Raw genomic sequence first — 17934 nt, forward strand, 5'->3', positions numbered from 1 at the left:
TCAGAGTTGTTGCAAGGATTATAGTAGGCAACATGTGGTAGTAGCTCTTATAAAACTGGAATCAGATCTCAGCTCCAACACCCCTTCTTCAAGGAAGCCTTCTCTGTCTATTCTAGATCAAGTCCCCATTATTTGCTTACAGGCATTACCTCTCTTTCCTTCCCAGCACTCATCTCAGCTGTCAGGTTACATTAATTTGTGTGCTCATTTGATTATTGTCTTCTCTCTAGACTGCAAACTCGATCAGGATAGGGATGTTTGGTTTTGCCCACCACAGAATCTCCTGCTCCTAAGTCATCACTTGTCACATAAAATTTCTTCAATAAATTTTGTTAGATAAATGAGAATTTAAACCCAACTTTTGTTTGTTTAAACCCAACTTTTCTGATTCACTCTAAATTAGACCACTTAAAACCCAAACCAAACCTACTACTGTCAAGTAGTGTCCCACTCATAGTGATCCCTCCTTGGGTTTCCCAGGTGATATCACTACAGAAGTTGATTGCCCAACCGTCCTTCCAAGGAGCGGCTGTTGGGTTTGAACCACCAGCCTTCTGGTTAGCAGTCAAATGCCTTAGGCACCACGCTACTAGTGCTCCTAAATTTGACCACTTAGTCTTGGAAAAATGTATGAACGGTGCGGGACACAGCAGAATGAGGTAATGTGGCTTACTCCTCTGAAAGATGTTATTATAAATTCCAAAGGACTAGAGAACGCAAGAACAGTTCTTTCACAGCTTCCTAGGAAAACAAGACTTTCATTGAAGAGCTGCACGAGCAAAACGCAGTTTTTTCCCTCACTTCCGTACGATAACCCAAGATGGCGGGGCGCATAACTTAAAAACCATATCCAAGATGGCGACCTCCGGCTCCCTGCGCAGCGTCGCGCGAGGCTTCCGAGGCCACGCCCACTTCCGGCTCCTCCGCCTAAGCATGGCAGTTTGGGCGACTCTGGTCTTGCGTGAGTGGGAATAGGGTTGGTGGGCTCCAGAGCCAGCGCAGGGCGGGCCTGGGACGCCCCAGACTGCCTGAACGGCAATTCCCTCAACTCTGCCCTTTCCCAGCAGGTGTCCGGAAGCTACACTGCAACGCGGCGGCTTGGGCGGGCAGCCGATGGCGGCTCCAGTGAGTTGTTGGGGGAGGGGCGGGGGGCGGAAGGTAGGGCCCGAGAGCCTGGCCAGGTCTTCACAAGACATTTTTTCCGCCCCCTCAGGCAAGGCATGGCTGCCAGCCCCTCCGGCTACGGGCCCCTTACTGAACTCCCAGACTGGTCTTACGCGGGTGAGCACTGTTTGACACTTAATTTTACTTCAGAGATTTTCACCAAAGGAAGCGCCCCTGGATGGGAAGGACCTGAGGGTTGTCAAGTTGGGAAGGGCTTGAGTGAAAACGAATTTAACTTTATATTTGACAAAGGGAGTTTGGGTGAAGAAACATTATTTATGTTGTACATTAAACTACGACTACAGAGAGCAGAGCTAGACGGGAGCAGAAGATAATTCTGACTCGGAGCTCCCCAGGGTAGGAGAGGACGACAAGACTTAAAGTTTCTCAAAAAGGGACGTTTTTTTTTTTTTTAAAATTTTAAGAAGAAGATAGGCAGCAAATTTGCCCAGAGCAATTGGAAAAGGGACTTTTTTTTTTTTTTTTTTTTTTTTAAAAAAGTTAGGAAGACCTGCCCTTTTGTGTGGTGAGTACTTTGTTGAGACTTTGGTGCCAAATGCAGAGAGAGCTCTTAGGAAAGTGCTCAAATGAGCATCTGAGAGAGAAAATAACGGTGAAGAATGAGGACGGCACGCTGCCTTCAGAAAAGCCTTTTCCCTTAAAAAAGAAAGAGATGAGGGAGGGAGGAAGAGAAGAGGAAGGAAAAGAGACAGTGACCCTAGAAGAGACCTCAGAAGTTGAAGTCACTGCCACTCCCCACTCTCCACGTAGAACTTTGCAGGTAGGAAAGTTGAAGCCTGCAGATTGTAGCAATGCCACGACTGGAACCGGGTAGGGGCCAGACCCCCTTTTCAGCACAGATAAACCTGGGTATAGATAGCTTCTTAGGTTCTGTGGCTGTACAGAACTGTAGGATGCCTAGGATCTCTTTGTAGTAATATGGAATAATGGAAAGACCCTGGAGTTATACAGACCTGATTTTTTTTTTTTTTTAATTGTGATTTGGTTGAAAGTTTACAGAGCAAATTCATTTTTGATACAGCAGTTCATACACATTTTGTCTCATGACATTGACTGCAGTTCCCCACTATGTAACAGCTTTCTTCCCACTTTCTCCCCATAGTCTTCCCTGTGTCCTTCCTCCCATGCACTGCCCCCCTAGCTGTCGTCTTGTGCAAATACTGTGCTTTTTTTCTCCCATGATTGATTTCTCCAAGGAGTATATCTGCCTAATGTAAATGTTCACTCCATATGCCTGTCTGTTGTTAGGCTAAGAGCCACAGGAGTGAGTTCAGTTCCAGACCTGAATTGTGGCTAGGGACCATTGTCTGAGGGGTCTTACTAGGCTCTATCAGACCAGCAAACCTGGTACAGACCTGATTTTTAATCCCAGCTTCCCTACTTGTTAACTTTGTAATCTTGGACAAATAATTTTGAGTCTCAGTTTTCTCATCTGTAAAAGAAGAAAAATAGCTATTTCATAAGATTTTTATAAGAATCAAAACAACAAATGTAAAGTACCTAGCATATGCAGCATTGGTTCTGTCTCCTGATAAATAGCCTCTGGTCTATCCTGCCTTCAAACTTTTAGGCAGTGCTTTCTCTGTATTATTTTCTGTTTGCGATTTTCTTTGTAGAAAATACGTATCCTTTTCCTCATTTCCATTACAAACTACTTGAAGTCAAATACTTCATCTTTTCAGCAAGTCAGCAAATATTTATAAGAGTATTTATTTATTTAATTTTTATTGTGTTTTGGGTGAAAGTTTACAAAGCAAATTCATTTTCCATACAGCAGTTCATACACATTTTGTTTCATGACATTGATTTCAACTCAATCATTGATTGCAATTCAGCGTTAACAGTTCTCTCCCAACTTCTTCCCTATAGTTACCTCTTCCTGTGGCCTTCCCTCCCATAATGCACTCCTGCCCCCTGAGCTGTCTCCCTGTGCAAACACTGCCCTTTTATTCTCCCAAGATTGATTGCTCTAACGAGTGTGTCTACCTGAAGTAAATGTTCACCCCATATGCCTGTCTGTTGTTTGGCTGGAAGCCACAGGAGTTTAGTTCCAGACCTGAAGGATAACTAGGGGCCATAGTTTCAGAGGTCTCACTAGGCTCTATCAGACCAGCAAACCTGGTCTTTTTTTATGATTTTGAGTTTTGTTCCACATTGTTCTCCACTCTGTCCAGAGTCTCCTGCATCAATCCCCCTCCGAGTGGTTGACAGGGGTAGCCGGCACCATGTAGTTCTTCTGGTTATAGAGTATTTATTATGTGCTTATGTGCCAGTACTATGCTATGAACAATTAAAGAGAGATACAGCCCCCAATCCCAAGGAACTTGAAGTCTGGCTGGGAAAATGAAACACGGGCACTTTTTTAAATTGAATAATACTTCAGTACTCTGCTCCTTTCCAAAACAATTTCAGACATCTAAATAAGACAAAACAATGGTACAATAAATGTCCAAAGGCAGATAAGAGTATTAAATGATCCAGATGTACTTCTTTCAGAAGTGGCTGAAAAAGAGAAATGTTTCTGAGAAAGATGGGGTTTGAAGTGGGCCTAAAAATGAAGATTTCGCTGAAAGGAAAGGAAAAGAGTGTTTTGCCCTGGATTGGGAGGGAATTTAGTTCAAAGACTCAGAGTGGAACAATGATCAAAATCACGTGAGTGGAGAATTTCCAGAGATGCAGCTTTGTAGAGGACATTGATTTCTTTAAGCTAAAGAGTGATACAAAGTATTAACATGCCTAGGAGCGTATTCTTGGTGGGTGTGTCAGATCTCACCCTTGAAGATGAGGGACATGTTTTAAAAGAATTACTTAGAATAGTGTGAAATAGAAGAGAGGGGTGTGTGAAATAGAAGAGAGGGGCGAGCGGTTGGTCTTTGCTCATTTCTCTCACAGTGTTTGCCAAGGTGCTGCAAGCCATCTCTAACACTTGCCTTTTCTTTCATTTCTGTCTGCAGATGGTCATCCTGCTCCTCCAATGAAAGGCCAGCTTCGAAGAAAAGCCCAAAGGGAGGATTTTGCAGTGAGTGGCTAGAGTACTCAGCCAGAGTTTACCTGTGTGTAATCACAGGAGGAAAATTTAAATCGTTATTTGTCTTGAGCTCTGTCAGCACCTACGCTAACATGTGTCTCTTATACCCTGGCTTTAACAGAGCAGGGAGAAATAAAATGGGATACCCCTAGAGCAGAAACAAGTAATAGAATGCTGCTCCACATTTTGCTACCTCCCTCCTGCTTCCAGACCTAAGACATGGTCCCACCCTTTCCCCAGTCATCAGTGTCATTTTCCAGCTGAAACCTCTGGCTTTGATCTGTGAGTAAAAGGATATATGGTGCAGAGCTCAACCCCAGATGTTACCCACACAGTTTTCCTGTCTATTTCAGAGAAGAGTTGTATTGCTGTCACAGGAAATGGAAGCTGGATTGCAGGCATGGCAGCTCAGACAGCAGCAGAAGTTGCAGGAAAAAGAAAACAAGCAGAAAAATGCTCTTAAACCCAAAGGGGCATCGCTGTGAGTCAGAATCGACCTTGACAGCAGTGGGTTTGGGTTTGGGTTATCGTAATAGACAAGCTCGATAAAATCAAACAGTAGAATAAAACTGTTGACTGAAAGTATAATTCCATAGTTGAATATCCTTCAGTGTAAATGCTATGAAATAGAAATGTCATATATTTTGAACTGCTCCCTTCTTTATTAAGCAGCATGACAATAAATGGTTAATTTTTTATTTTATTTTTTTAAAAAAGTGCCTTCACTACAGAGCCCACTTACTAGTCAATAAAAACTCTTGCCCTGTTCTCCCACCACAGTCTCTCTGACTGGCTTCTCTCTCTCTCTATTTCAATTGTAAAGAATTATTGATTCAGTTAGTTTTACATGTACAGTTCTGTGACATCAATTTTGTTCATGTTATGTAACCATTACCACTATTCCTTACCAAATTACTCTACACCAATAACAGAAACTCAATGCCTCCTAAGCAGTGACTTCCCCTTTTTCCCTCCCTCCTACCCCAGGTAACCATTAATAAGCTTTAGTCCCTGCATTGCCTATTTCATGTAAGTGAGATCATTTAATATTTGTCCTTTTGACTTAGCAAGTTTTCAAGGTTCATCCATGATGTAGGATTTCATTTTATGGTTGAATAATATTCCACTGTGTATACCCCAAGGAGGAGCTCTGGTAGCATAGTGGCTAAGGCACTTGACTGCTAACCAGAAGGCTGGCAGTTCAAACCCACCAGCCACTCCTCAGAAGGAAGATGGGGCAGTCTACTTTCATAGTTATACTGCCTCAGAAACCCAAGGAGGGGTTGCTGTGAGTCGGGTCCGACTTGCCAGCACATAACAAAAACAACAACATACCCCAAGGATCTCTGGTGCCATAGTGGTTAAAGCATTCAGCTGCTGACCAAAAGATCAGCAGTTTGAACCCACCAACCACTCCGTGGGAGAAAGATGAGGCAGTCTGCTTCTGTAAAGATTTACAGAAATCCTGTAAGGCAGATCTACTCTGTCTTAAAGGGTAACTATGAATGAGAATCACCTCAATGGCAGTGGCTTTGGTGTGTCTGGTTTGGTATATTCCAAATTTAGTTTATCCACCTGTTGATGGGCATTTAGATTATTTACACCTTTTTGCTACTGTGAGTAGTGCTGCAGTGAACATTGGTGTATAGGTTTTCTGGCTCTCTTTTATCACCTAGATGAGTTATCGCAGGGAGGAAGCCTTTATGAGCTTGGACACCAGTAAGAACAGGCCATAACTAGGGGTTTCTTCCCATCTGGAGCAAAGAAGAGTGAAGAAAACCAAAGACTCAAGGAAACAATTAGTCCAAAGGACTAATGGACCACATGAACCACAGCCTCCACAAGCCTGAAACCAAAAGAAATGACGAGGATCACAGTAGAAGGTCCTGGACAGAGTGAGGGAAAAATGTAAAACAAAATTCAAATTCATTAAAAAGACCAGATTTACTGGTCTGATAGAGACTGTTGGAACCCTTGAAACTATATGGCTTTTAGACATCCTTCAAACTCGGAACTGAACCCACTCCCAGAGGCTTATAACCAGACAACCGGCAGGCCTAAAATGAACAGTAATACCCAGGAGGACAGTGCTCTTCACATTTAATTGTATGAGACTGAAAGGGCAGCATTTGCCCAAAAGCAAAATTCAGAGGGCAGGAAGGCTGGGCAAAATGCAATCCCAGAACCCAGGGAGGAAGTGGGAAGAGTTGTGTTACCTTGAGGGAATTGCAACTAACTAATGTCACAAAACAAAATGTGAATAAATTGTTGGATGGGAAACTAATTTGCTTTGTAAACTTAAACCACACGAAAAAAATTTTTTTAAAGGGGGGGTCTGTAAGGTCTCACAGTTGGCTCAGTGCCCTCACCCTTGGTTCCATTCCATTTCAGCAGAATCCTGTTTGGGATTATCACCTCTCCTTTTCAGGCCATTGAAGTGGCCCAAGTGGAATAGGAGCTGCTCTGGTAACATGAAACAGGGACAGCAGTTGCCCTGGTTTTAGCCAGGCACTTAATGTGCAATTAGACATTTAATGTTTTGATGAAGAAGGTCCGCAGCCAAAGACCATTTCTTGGCAAGAAACTGATAACAGTTTTCCAAAAGTTGAGATGTATGACCCAGAAGGATACCCACTGGAAGGCTGACATGGGAAGACCCAGATTTTGCTATGGCATATTCTGCTTGATTTACTTCCTGAGGTCTCCATGGTTCTGACAGTTCAAGAGGTTAGTTGAAGAGGGGCTTGCCCACCCCTCCCACTCTGCTTTATAAAGGGTGCCCTGGATGTGCTGAGCCCTCAGTCACTGTGGATGACTGCCTAGGACCTGGAGAGCCTGTCATTTTCTTGATCATGAGTCTTCCCATGGACTCAACTTTTCTCCCTGTCTGCCACAAATGTGTGTGAGTTCTGGAATCCTTGGGATTCCTGGACCTTGTCTGACCTAATTTCTATGTAGCCTCTTTATTCCTCCCTTGCTTGTTTTCCTTCCACTCTCCACTCCCTTTCTTCTCTTGCTGACCAAATACAATTCTTGGATCTTAGATTTCGCTGATGATCCAGTTTTCTGTCTCCCACTCTGCTGCTTCCGTTGTGCTTCTTTTCCAGCTCTAGTTCTAAACCTCTTATCAGTCTCCCTTTCCCACTCTCAGCTTTAGTCCTCCTCCCCCTCCCTTGCATACCTCCACCTTTTGTTCTCAGTTGTCTAGTCAGTTCTGAAGGAGCCTTTTTTTTTTACTCTTTAAGGAATTAATTGCTTCCTTTCCCAGTGTAGAGGTATAAAAGCGAAACCGCACAATTCTGACACCCAGTACCTTTCTCCCAACAATTTCACCAAACTTGATTTGCTTTTCCTCAGATTCCATGGGCTTGCACCCCTTTTCCTCCCCAGCCAGTCACCTAATTTAAGGAGTACCCAGATTGCAGATGACAGTAATAAAGGGAGCACATTGGTCTTTCTACAAGGACAGATCTTCAGATTCAGTGTCACTGTGGTGTTTCATGTTAGGTGTTACTTTTTTTGCCAGGGGAGGAAGGAGCAAAGGTGGTTGTCAAGAATAAGAGACAAACTAGCCTGAGAGGAAACAAACTCTACCAGTGGCTCTGACCAGGATCACAATATAAGGCCTTGGAAAGGGGGAGAAAAATAAGGAACAAAATTCAAAATCACAAAAAGACTAGACTTACTGGTCTGATAGAGACTGGTGGAACCCCTGAGACACTAGATAGCTCTTAGACACACTTCATACCTGGAATTGAACCCACCCCCAGGATGACCTTTCAGCCAAGCAACAGATGGTGTGGGCTATAAGACAAATGAACAATGACACCTGTGAGGAACCTGCTCCTCAAAACAATCCATTGTTGCCAGACCAGGAGGGCAGCATTTCCCCTAAAGTTCAAAGGGCAAGAAGAGGCAGGAGAAGAGGGACAAATGGAAATGGAACCCAGTGAGGAAGTGTGAAGAGTGCTGTTAACTGTGGGCATTGCAACTAATACCATGAAACAAAATGTGTATAAAATGCTGAATGTGAAGCTAGTATGTTCTGTAAACTTTCACCCAAATCACAGTAAATGTTAAATTAAAAAACGGAGGCAAAAGTGTGAATTTGGTGGAGGCACAGATACCAGCAGACAACTGTTACCAAACTGGTCCTTTCCCAAGCCCAGGTCACATAGGGGAGATGCCCTTTCCCCCTCAGACCCAGAGCTCCTTGTTATCCCCAATTGCTGAGCCTTCCCATACTTCTAACCCTGAGATGAGACAAATGCTGAATACCAGAAGAATCCAGCCACCCAAAATATGCTTAGGAGGAGAAAGCCTCCCACATCCCGTCCCCTGGGTCCCCCCACAGCCCCCTGCTCCCAGCCGTGGCCCCAACCCCTGCAGATGGCAGCCTGCACCACAGAAAGACAACTTAGGGCTGTTTCTTTTTTTCCAGCTCTTGGCTGTAATTGGATTCAGGCTGAAACAACCACGTCCCCACCAGGAAAGGAGGGCATTGGGGCGGAGGCAGGGGAGAGGCTGCAGGAGAAGGGAGGGACCAGAGCAGAGAGCTAGGAGAGGGCTCCCGAGCCAGTTCGCCGACTAAGCAGAAGAAAGATCAAAAAACGGAAAAGAGGAGAGCAAACAGGCACTTTCAAGAACAATCCCCTCATCTCTAAGCCAAGAGCGCTCTAGGAATCCAAATTCAGTGCCTCCTGAAGACAAAGGCGCCGCGACCCCAGGGCGTGGGCCCCGCCGCGGAGCCCACACGGCTCGGCTGCCCCGACGGCCACAGACCATGTCTCCCACCCTCCGACCCGCTCGCAGGCTGCTGCTCCCCATGCTCACGCTCGGCACCGCGCTCGCCTCGCTCGGCTCGGCCCAGAGCAGCAGTTTCAGCCCCGAAGTAAGTGAGCTCCTCCGGCCCTTCCCGGGGTCGCGCCTGCCGGGGAGACAAGCCCGGGGGTTCTCCAGGGGACAGCCCCCATTCGGAGAGGAGGGCTCTCGGAGTTTCTGCTGATCTGGTCTGCAGGATCCCCCTCCCTTTTCTTTTCCTCCTCAGCTCCAAACTTCCAAGTCGGTGCAACTTTTGCCTGCCTCCATCCATCCTCCCCTCTCGTAGACTTTCTTTCCCATTCCTTCCTTTCCTTGGAAGAACTTTACAGCTGAGATAGACCCCCCCATCCCCCAGTTCCCCTGGGCTCTGAGCTCAGCTCTGGAACCGGTTGGGAGCCAGATAAATATTTGGACTCCGCTCAAACCCCTCTATCCCCGTTTCTTGTCATGTGCGAATTTGTTTCTTCAACTTTCCAGTTCTCCAGCGCTCTCCCGCCCGCGCGCCCTCCGCGGGCGCCTCTGCTGCCAGGGAGGTCCCGGGTGGACGGCGCGGAGCGGCTCCCGAACCCCCCCACTCCTTGGCCGCCCCTTCCCGCCTCCCCGTGACCCCCGTGCACACATCCTCGGCCAGGTGGGGTCTAGAGTGGACGGCGCGGAGCGGTCCCGACCCCCACCCCAGTTCCCCGAGAGGACCCCTCTGTGCCCGGCCCGGAACCCTGGCGTCGAAGGTCGCGGGGCCGGCGCTCTCGCCGCGTTTCCGTGCACACAAAGCTCTCCTTGTGAGCAGAGGCCTCGGCCAGGCCGACTCCTCCTCCCCTCGTCGGCGCCTTCAGGCACTTTTTTGTTGTTGTTAATTGTTTTTCTGTGTTAATTGCAGGGAGACTGGGGGCGGCTCTCGGGGAGTGGGGAGAGGACCTGGCCCGGGGCGTCCGCACAACCTCGATTGCCTTTGGCGACCCCCACGCCTTGCCTCGGCATTGGCCCACCGGGCCTGGAAGGAAGACGCGTGGGAGTTGTCTGAGGAGGTTTTTCCTCTCTCTCTCCTTTATTTTGGGGTGAAGGTGGGAGACGGATTTAATCAGTTTCTTATTTTGGGCCATTCCAACCCACTCTGCCGGGCTAGGGCCTGGGTGCGGTCGGGAGTGGCCGGGAAGGGCCCACGAAGGGGGAAGGGATCTGGACTTGGCTTCTTCCGCCATGGTCTCACCCCCGGTTGAAAACTCTCCAGAAAGAACCCGCTCTCTGTCCCTGAAGAGGTCTGGGACTGACTGAAAAAGTGTGCCCCTAGAAGTCAGGGTGCAGAGTTCAGGGACCAGGGGAAGGGACACTGAAAATGTCCCCTGGGGCTAGGGATAAACCTGACAGACTGAAGTCCTCATTTGAGGCCTGAAAGGGAGAGTGCCTAACAAAAGGAACCCGGGCATCTAGGGGCTGCCTGCTGCCAACTTTCCCCTCCCTGCCTGCCTGCCTTCCCTCCCCTGCCCCACCAGGCCCCCTACGGGAGGGGCGGCGGCCCTGGCTCTGTTTAAAGTGGGTCATGGGCAGCCCCAGTGCCAGAACCACCATTTGCTCCTGGGCCATGGAGGGGTGGGAGGCAGAGGAAAGGAGGAACAAGCCCAGAGGCTAAGATCCAGGGCCTTCTGTAGAGCCAGAGTTCCCCTGAACTCTGCCAGGACTCCTGGGCCAGAGCTGAAGGGGGTTCCCTTGACTTTACCCTGGAGGCATTCTTACACCCCTCATTCCTCAAGACAAAGCCAGCAGATGAGTTCTTTGACCCAGAATAGTTGCTCCCTCTCCAGGCCAATCTGGAGGGAGAGCTGGGGTGCCCCAGGCCTCAAGAAGTGATCCTTCCCATAAGGCCCCCCACAGCTCTGCACCAGCCCCAGGACTAACCTCCCCTCCCCTTGGCCTGTCTGGTGCACAGCCCTTCCCCACCAGTTGCAGACACAGAGTCCTCTCTTCTGTGGTTCCAACCTCACAGTATTCTCTGTGGTTCCTGCTTTGCTTAGAGCCTTCCCCTGTAAGATGGAGGGAAGAAAACCTGGGCCTGGGAGGAGGAAAGGGATCGATGCACTTCCCTTCCAAGACTGTGGCTCTCTTGAGTCTGACAAGTCCCTTTCTTAAATAACCTCCATTTGTCTCTATAGGATTTGGGGTGGAGATTGTGGGTGTGAATATTTAGATGGGACTACCTTCTTGAAGGAGCTCTGGTAGCATACATAGGGCCTAAGGCACTTGACTGCTATCCAGGAGGCTGGCGGTTCAAACCCACCAGCCACTCCTCGGAAGGAAGATGGGGCAATCTACTTCCGTAGTGATGCTGCTTCGGAAACCCAAGGAGGGGTCGCTCTGAGTCGGCGGCACATAACAACAACAACCACCTTCTTGAGAGACTTCTCAGGGAGAGGAAGTTATCCCAGAAGTCCTCCGGAATGTGCATTCTTCCCCTCTGCTGCCCTCCCTTCCATTGTCCTGCCCTAGGAGATTCCCCTCAGCTTTGCTCTTTGAGAGCTGAGTAGGCTTGGCCTCAGTCCTACTAACTTGCAGCTCTAGGAGTAGGTAACTCCCATCCATCCCCAAAGCCTGAAGCAGCTGCTTTCCCACAAGGGGTCATAAGCTTGGAGTGTGGCTACCCTACAGGTGAGGCTAGGGGGACAGAAGTTTCCTGTGTACTTGGGCACAGGCCACAGCAGGCTTCCCACAGGCACTAGCTATGGCATCAGCCAGCACAGGTCAGGACAAGCCCACAGCTCCTGGAGAGCAGCCCGAGATAGGCTTAGCTCCCCTCCGGCACAACAGAAGTTAAACTTCACTCCCTCCTGTACCTGTGAAAAGGACTCTCAGAGCCCAGTGGTGCGAGGGTTGTTATGGCCTGGCCTATTGGCTGGGAACAGGCTGGGTTGTTTACATCCTGGGCCCTAACTCTCATCAATCAGCCTTGGGGGATCACTTCCCAGAATCGTGATGCAATTCATGCCCCAGCAGACTCAGGTCCCCAGTCAGCTGCTCCTGAATCACCCCCTAGCCTCTGTACAAGGGCACTGCTCTGATACCCAGAGCCTGGAGGTACAGGGCCTCATGGAGATTCATCCTCTTGACCCTGGGTGGGGAGAGTGGGAGATACAGCAGCCAACAGCAGTCTGCAACCCTCTGCCCTCCAAGCTCCTATCCTAAGCAACCTGCAGCCCCACTCAGGGTTCCTTCAGAAGGCAAAGAAGGAGCAGGGACCAGAGCCATCTCTGTAGGTCTCCCCATTAGAGAAGCCAAACAGCCTTAGATTCCATAGGCAATCTGGCTCATTTTACTTTTACTTTAGGAAAATACTCAATTGTTCTTACAATAAAGGCTGATTTTTCACCTCATAGAGCTTTGCAATATGTGTATCTTTCACATATTGTAATTGAAGGCGATATTCCAGCCTTTATATTATGAACAATTCACAGCATACCTGAAATAAAATACGTTTTTCAAGCCTCCATCACCCCTATCTCTCACTGCCTGTCCCAGCTACAAGAACCTTAAACAAGTCTTTAGTCCCATCAGCCTTAGATCAGATGCTGCTTGGACAGGGACAGTGGCAGGATCCTGTCTCAGGCTGAATCACACCTCTTGCCATCTGTCCGGCTTCCCTTATCAGCATCCAACCTCAGTCCTAGCTCCCCTCCTTTTCTTAAAGGTATCAGCTATGAGGGTCCTGAAGGCATGGGCATCCCTGTCCCAGGAAGGCCTCATGCCATATTCAAAAGTGGAGCCCCTCAGACCTTGAGCCTGCCCCTCCCCACTTAACCCTACTATGAGCACAGCCCTTTCCCAGGTGGGACATGTTGTATTTGCAAGAACACTGACACAGGAGAAGAGTGCTGGAAGTAGTCACAGCTCTGAGAAGACAGTCTGGAGCTCTCTATTAAACCTTCGGGGCACCTGTCCTCAACAGAGCTATAGCCGCCAAAGTCTGGAGCTTGTGGTTCCCTACCCCTGTTTGAGCCCAAGCTCCAAGGGGCAAGCCATTCTGAGGCATGCAGCCAGAGCTCAAGTGCAGCCTAGGAGTCCCATAGGCCTCCTGCCAGGGCCAAGCTGGAAGCCCATTGCCTTTCCTCATCAAGCTGAGGGTGCATGTCGGCACTGCGGGTGAGGCAGAAGCTCCCCGTGGGCCAGGTGGGGATGCTCTAAGCAGACCCCTTTCCCACAGGCCTGGCTGCAGCAGTATGGCTACCTACCCCCTGGAGACCTGCGTACTCACACACAGCGCTCACCCCAGTCACTATCAGCTGCCATCGCTGCCATGCAGAGGTTCTATGGTTTGCGAGTGACAGGCAAAGCCGATGCAGACACTATGAAGTAAGTGCTAGACCTTGGCAAGAATTCTGCCCCAGCATCCACTGACACACATTGAAGACCAGAGCTGTTGCTGCTTGAATACCTGGCTCCTCCCTCCCCTCCAGAGCCCATGGTGATCTTGACTCTTATCTTTACCCTGACCTCCTAACCCTGGCCTTTCCCCACAATGACTCTACCCTACACCCAATGAACTCCACCCCACACTGATCATGGTTCCCGACGTTCCCCCTCTCCCCTGGAGGCCATTCTTTTTCATACCCTGTATTGACCCCCAATCCTCAACTCACCATAGGGCCATGAGGCGCCCCCGCTGTGGTGTTCCAGACAAGTTTGGGGCTGAGATCAAGGCAAATGTCCGAAGGAAGCGTTATGCCATCCAGGGCCTCAAATGGCAACATAACGAGATTACTTTCTGGTGAGTCCAATAAGCAAGTGACCTTTCTTACATCTGGTTGTTTTTCCTGATCACCTATACTTACACAGGGCACAGAGACTCCCCGTTCCTCACCTTTTTTCTGGGAAAGCATCCTTGGGAGTGGGAAAGAAAATGTCTGTAACTGTGGAGAGAGATGCAGCCAGCAGGGGGGCTGTGCCTCAGCACCAGAGAGCCAAACTGTGGGTCGCTCAGGCCCTTAGTTCTTGTGGCAGGCATCATGAAGCAACAAGAAAAGCCAGGTCAGGCAAAGGTGGTGGGCAGTTCAGTCAGACGTGGGATAGTGCAGATGAGAATTCTGCCCCTTGCTCTCCTAACACCCACATCCTCTCCCCACGTGGCTGGACCTCAGCATCCAGAATTACACCCCCAAGGTGGGCGAGTATGCCACATTCGAGGCCATTCGCAAGGCATTCCGCGTGTGGGAGAGTGCCACACCACTGCGCTTCCGCGAGGTGCCCTATGCCTACATCCGTGAGGGCCATGAGAAGCAGGCCGACATCATGATCTTCTTTGCCGAGGGCTTCCATGGTGACAGCACGCCCTTCGATGGCGAGGGTGGCTTCCTGGCCCACGCCTACTTCCCGGGCCCCAACATTGGAGGAGACACCCACTTTGACTCTGCCGAGCCCTGGACTGTCCGGAATGAGGATCTCAATGGTGAGCGAGGTAGCCCTGGGACTCTTATTCCAGGGAGAGCCTACAATCATCTAAGGGGGGGGGGGCTTCTCCTCCCAAAACTTCAAAGCTTAAAATCTCAGGGCTAAAAGAAACCACGTTTGCCTTGTCTGACTTCCAACCAAAGCAGGGATCCTGTCTTGAGTTACTTATGTCTGGTTCTTTAGCCTACTAACTGCCTTCCCAAAGACTTATAACCCACTTTTCTAGGCACCTGTAATGGCTAGCTCATGGGAGAAACTGAGGCCAAGAAGATCTCAGCTTCCTTTAAAATATCTTCCTGAGATCTTTCCCCAGAGCACTCTGTCACCTCCACCCAGGGGAGGTTGGTGCTTTATTGCCAACTTAGGCTAACCTAAGTATTTGATCACTTGGGTAGAAAGATGGCAGGCAGGCTTGAGCATGAAACTGAAGCCTCTGGTGGGAAAGCAGGGGATGTGAGGGAGGGGACCTGGGCTTTCATCATAACCATCCCCATCCTCTCCAGGTAATGACATCTTCCTGGTGGCTGTACACGAACTGGGCCATGCCCTGGGCCTCGAGCATTCCAATGACCCTTCAGCCATCATGGCACCCTTTTACCAGTGGATGGACACAGAGAACTTTGTACTGCCCGATGATGACCGCCGAGGCATCCAGCAACTTTATGGCAAGTAATTTACCCCCACACTTGCTCCTTTCTTTCTGCTCCTTATACTTACCTGGTCTTTTCTTGTCTCTGCAATTTTTCCCTCTCCCATGCTTATCTCCCAATCCTGCATAGTCTTCTCCCACCACCCCACCAGACCCTGCTTCCATCAGCTCCCATTTTTGATCCCACTTTTTCTGTTTTCTCTCAGCTAATTGTCTCAGCCTCTCCAAGAGGTCCATGGAACATCTTTCCAAGGGTGTTATCGCCCATCTGTCTGTTCTTCCCTTCCCCCTGTGTTGCCAAGTCTGAAGTGCTCTCGTGTTCTCTGCCTTAGGAAGTGAGTCCGGGTCCCCCACCAAGATGCCCCCTCAACCCAGGACTACCTCTCGGCCCTCTGTCCCTGATAAGCCCAAAAACCCCACCTATGGGCCCAACATCTGTGACGGAAACTTTGACACTGTGGCCGTGCTCCGAGGGGAGATGTTTGTCTTCAAGGTGAGAGGAAAGAAAAGATGGGCTAGTTTAGGGGACCAGAGGGCTCTGTGGTGGGGAGGCTGGATGGCAACAGCAACAGGATGAGTGAACTAAAATCAGGCCCAAGCACTGTGGGGGAGCTCTGGAGACTGAACCACAGAAGGTAATGTGCTCTCTTCCTGCTTGGTTGGCTTCCAGGAGCGCTGGTTTTGGCGGGTGAGGAATAACCAAGTGATGGATGGTTACCCAATGCCCATTGGCCAGTTCTGGCGGGGCTTGCCTGCATCCATCAACACTGCCTACGAGAGGAAGGATGGCAAGTTTGTCTTCTTCAAAGGTAACCAAACATCCTCCTCAGTATTTGGGGCTAGGGAGAGTTTTCCTAGAGGAGCTGATTCTACTTGACTCCTCCAAAGACCCTAGAGGCTAATTGAGCCAGATCCTACCCTTTTCTGTTCTGCCAGGTGACAAGCATTGGGTGTTTGACGAGGCTTCCCTGGAACCTGGCTACCCCAAGCACATTAAGGAGCTGGGCCGAGGACTGCCTACTGACAAGATCGATGCCGCTCTCTTCTGGATGCCCAATGGAAAGACCTACTTCTTCCGGGGAAACAAGTAAGATATCAAACCTTTAACCTCAGTCTTCTCCCCTCAGAACCCCCTCCCCCACAACACACACACACACACACACACACAACTTCCTCAATTTTGGAGGAAGATCCACTGCACCCCTAAGCTGTTTCCCTGGAAAAAGAGCTGAGCCTCTTCTGTTGCCTAGCAGCAGGAGCTTTCAGTGAGTGCTGAGTGAGTAGGATGTGACCGGGTCACCGTTTCAGACCTGGTCATTTGACGCCTCCTGCCCCCAGCCCTGCACCTCCTCCCCAGCAGCCAGGCACTGTCATTAAGGGCTGCTGGTGGCTCCTTACAGCCTGGGCCCTCCTTCCCACCCCCGCCTTCCGCCTCTTTCAGCTGCAGGCCCTCATTACTCAAAATCCCTGTCCCCCCATGTCCACATCCACCCTTTGCTCACTGGTGAATTCAGTCCTAGGTCCTGTTATCCTCTGGGGACATGCCTAGTGTCCTACCACTTCCCTCTTCTTTCTCTCCCCCAGGTACTACCGTTTCAATGAGGAGCTCAGAGCAGTGGATAGCGAGTATCCCAAAAATATCAAAGTCTGGGAAGGAATCCCTGAGTCTCCCAGAGGGTCATTCATGGGCAGCGATGAAGGTGAGAAGGGCAAGAGTAGGTGTCCATGAGGGGAGGATGGGATTGGGGAGTTTAAGAAGAGGAGGAAAATCTGAGTATTATGTGGAAAATGATGATGACAATAATAACGGAGTCCTTACCATGTGCCAGGCACCATGCTCAGTGCTTTCCATCCATGACACCATCCACGCCCCTCACTCTTCCAAACTGGCACTATAAATCATCCTTGGTCCACAGCTGAAGAAACCAATGCTTGGAGACCTTGAGAAATTAACTTGGTTGGTGCTCACAGTAATAGATTTTCCTTTTGCTCTTCTCTTCTCTTTGGCTCTTCTGCTGGACTCTGCCCACATCTCCCATCTTCCTTGCCACCTTCTTGCTGACACCCTGCAGTCTTCACTTATTTCTATAAGGGGAACAAATACTGGAAATTCAACAACCAGAAGCTGAAGGTGGAGCCAGGCTACCCCAAGTCAGCCCTTCGGGACTGGATGGGCTGCCCATCAGGCGGCCGGCCTGATGAGGGAACTGAGGAGGAGACGGAAGTGATCATCATCGAGGTGGACGAGGAGGGCGGTGGGGCAGTGAGCACCGCTGCCGTAGTGCTGCCTGTGCTGCTCCTGCTTCTGGTGCTGGCCGTGGGCCTTGCTGTCTTCTTCTTCAGACGCCATGGGACCCCTAAGCGACTACTCTATTGCCAGCGTTCCCTGCTGGACAAGGTCTGACCCCCACTGCCGGCCCGCCCACTCCTACCACGATGAGGACTTTGCCTCTGAAGGCCAGTGGCAGCAGGTGGTGGTGGGTGAGCTGTCCCACCCGTCCCAAGCTCCTTTCCCACCCAACCCCTCTGTACCCTAATCCTCTTCCCTTGACCCGTTTCTTCTCTTTGTCCCCTGACTGGCCTCTCCCACCCTTGCCTCTGGCATCTCTTCTTTCCTAGGAGGGTCCCCTGGGGGCTGAGCAAGGGAGGACCCTTTCAGTCCCTGCCCCTCAGGGGAACCCTGTAGCTTGGTGTGTGTCCAGCCCCAAATGAATGTCTTGGGGGCTCTGCACTTGAAGGCAGGACCCTCAGACCTCGCTGGTAAAGGTCAAATTGGGGTCATCTGCTCTTTTTCAATTCCCTAGCATATCTTTAACCT

General features: G+C 49.7%; 2 protein-coding genes across 2 annotated transcripts; both read left to right on the forward strand.

Annotated features, from left to right (window-relative positions):
* The first annotated feature begins 933 nt into the window (after positions 1 to 933).
* On the forward strand, positions 934 to 4698 carry MRPL52 (mitochondrial ribosomal protein L52). Its single transcript, XM_042782361.1, has 5 exons — positions 934 to 961; positions 1065 to 1125; positions 1214 to 1281; positions 4140 to 4204; positions 4567 to 4698. Exons 1-5 carry the CDS (start codon positions 934 to 936, stop codon positions 4696 to 4698), a joined length of 354 nt encoding a protein of 117 aa, XP_042638295.1.
* Positions 4699 to 8996: 4298 nt separating this feature from the next.
* MMP14 (matrix metallopeptidase 14) lies at positions 8997 to 17520 on the forward strand. The gene is made up of 10 exons (XM_007951166.1): positions 8997 to 9104; positions 13224 to 13372; positions 13665 to 13787; positions 14158 to 14465; positions 14971 to 15136; positions 15453 to 15609; positions 15787 to 15925; positions 16053 to 16203; positions 16701 to 16816; positions 17189 to 17520. Exons 1-10 carry the CDS (start codon positions 8997 to 8999, stop codon positions 17518 to 17520), a joined length of 1749 nt encoding a protein of 582 aa, XP_007949357.1.
* The last annotated feature ends 414 nt before the right edge of the window (positions 17521 to 17934 follow it).

This window comes from Orycteropus afer, unplaced genomic scaffold (genome assembly GCF_000298275.1).
Source record: "Orycteropus afer afer isolate SDZICR_OR568_19922 unplaced genomic scaffold, OryAfe1.0 scaffold00292, whole genome shotgun sequence".
In the NCBI taxonomy this organism is placed as follows: Eukaryota; Metazoa; Chordata; class Mammalia; order Tubulidentata; family Orycteropodidae; genus Orycteropus; species Orycteropus afer.

Bases quoted from the DNA above. Each gene is read 5' to 3' on its own strand.
- MRPL52 (XM_042782361.1), top strand. From the start codon at position 934: ATGGCAGTTTGGGCGACTCTGGTCTTGC. The intron at 1,126-1,213 runs GTGAGTTGTTGG...CCGCCCCCTCAG, and splicing joins GGCAGCCGATGGCGGCTCCA to GCAAGGCATGGCTGCCAGCC. The intron at 1,282-4,139 runs GTGAGCACTGTT...TTCTGTCTGCAG, and splicing joins CCCAGACTGGTCTTACGCGG to ATGGTCATCCTGCTCCTCCA.
- MMP14 (XM_007951166.1), top strand. From the start codon at position 8,997: ATGTCTCCCACCCTCCGACCCGCTCGCAGGCTGCTGCTCCCCATGCTC. The intron at 13,788-14,157 runs GTGAGTCCAATA...GCTGGACCTCAG, and splicing joins CATAACGAGATTACTTTCTG to CATCCAGAATTACACCCCCA. The intron at 15,610-15,786 runs GTGAGAGGAAAG...GTTGGCTTCCAG, and splicing joins GGGAGATGTTTGTCTTCAAG to GAGCGCTGGTTTTGGCGGGT.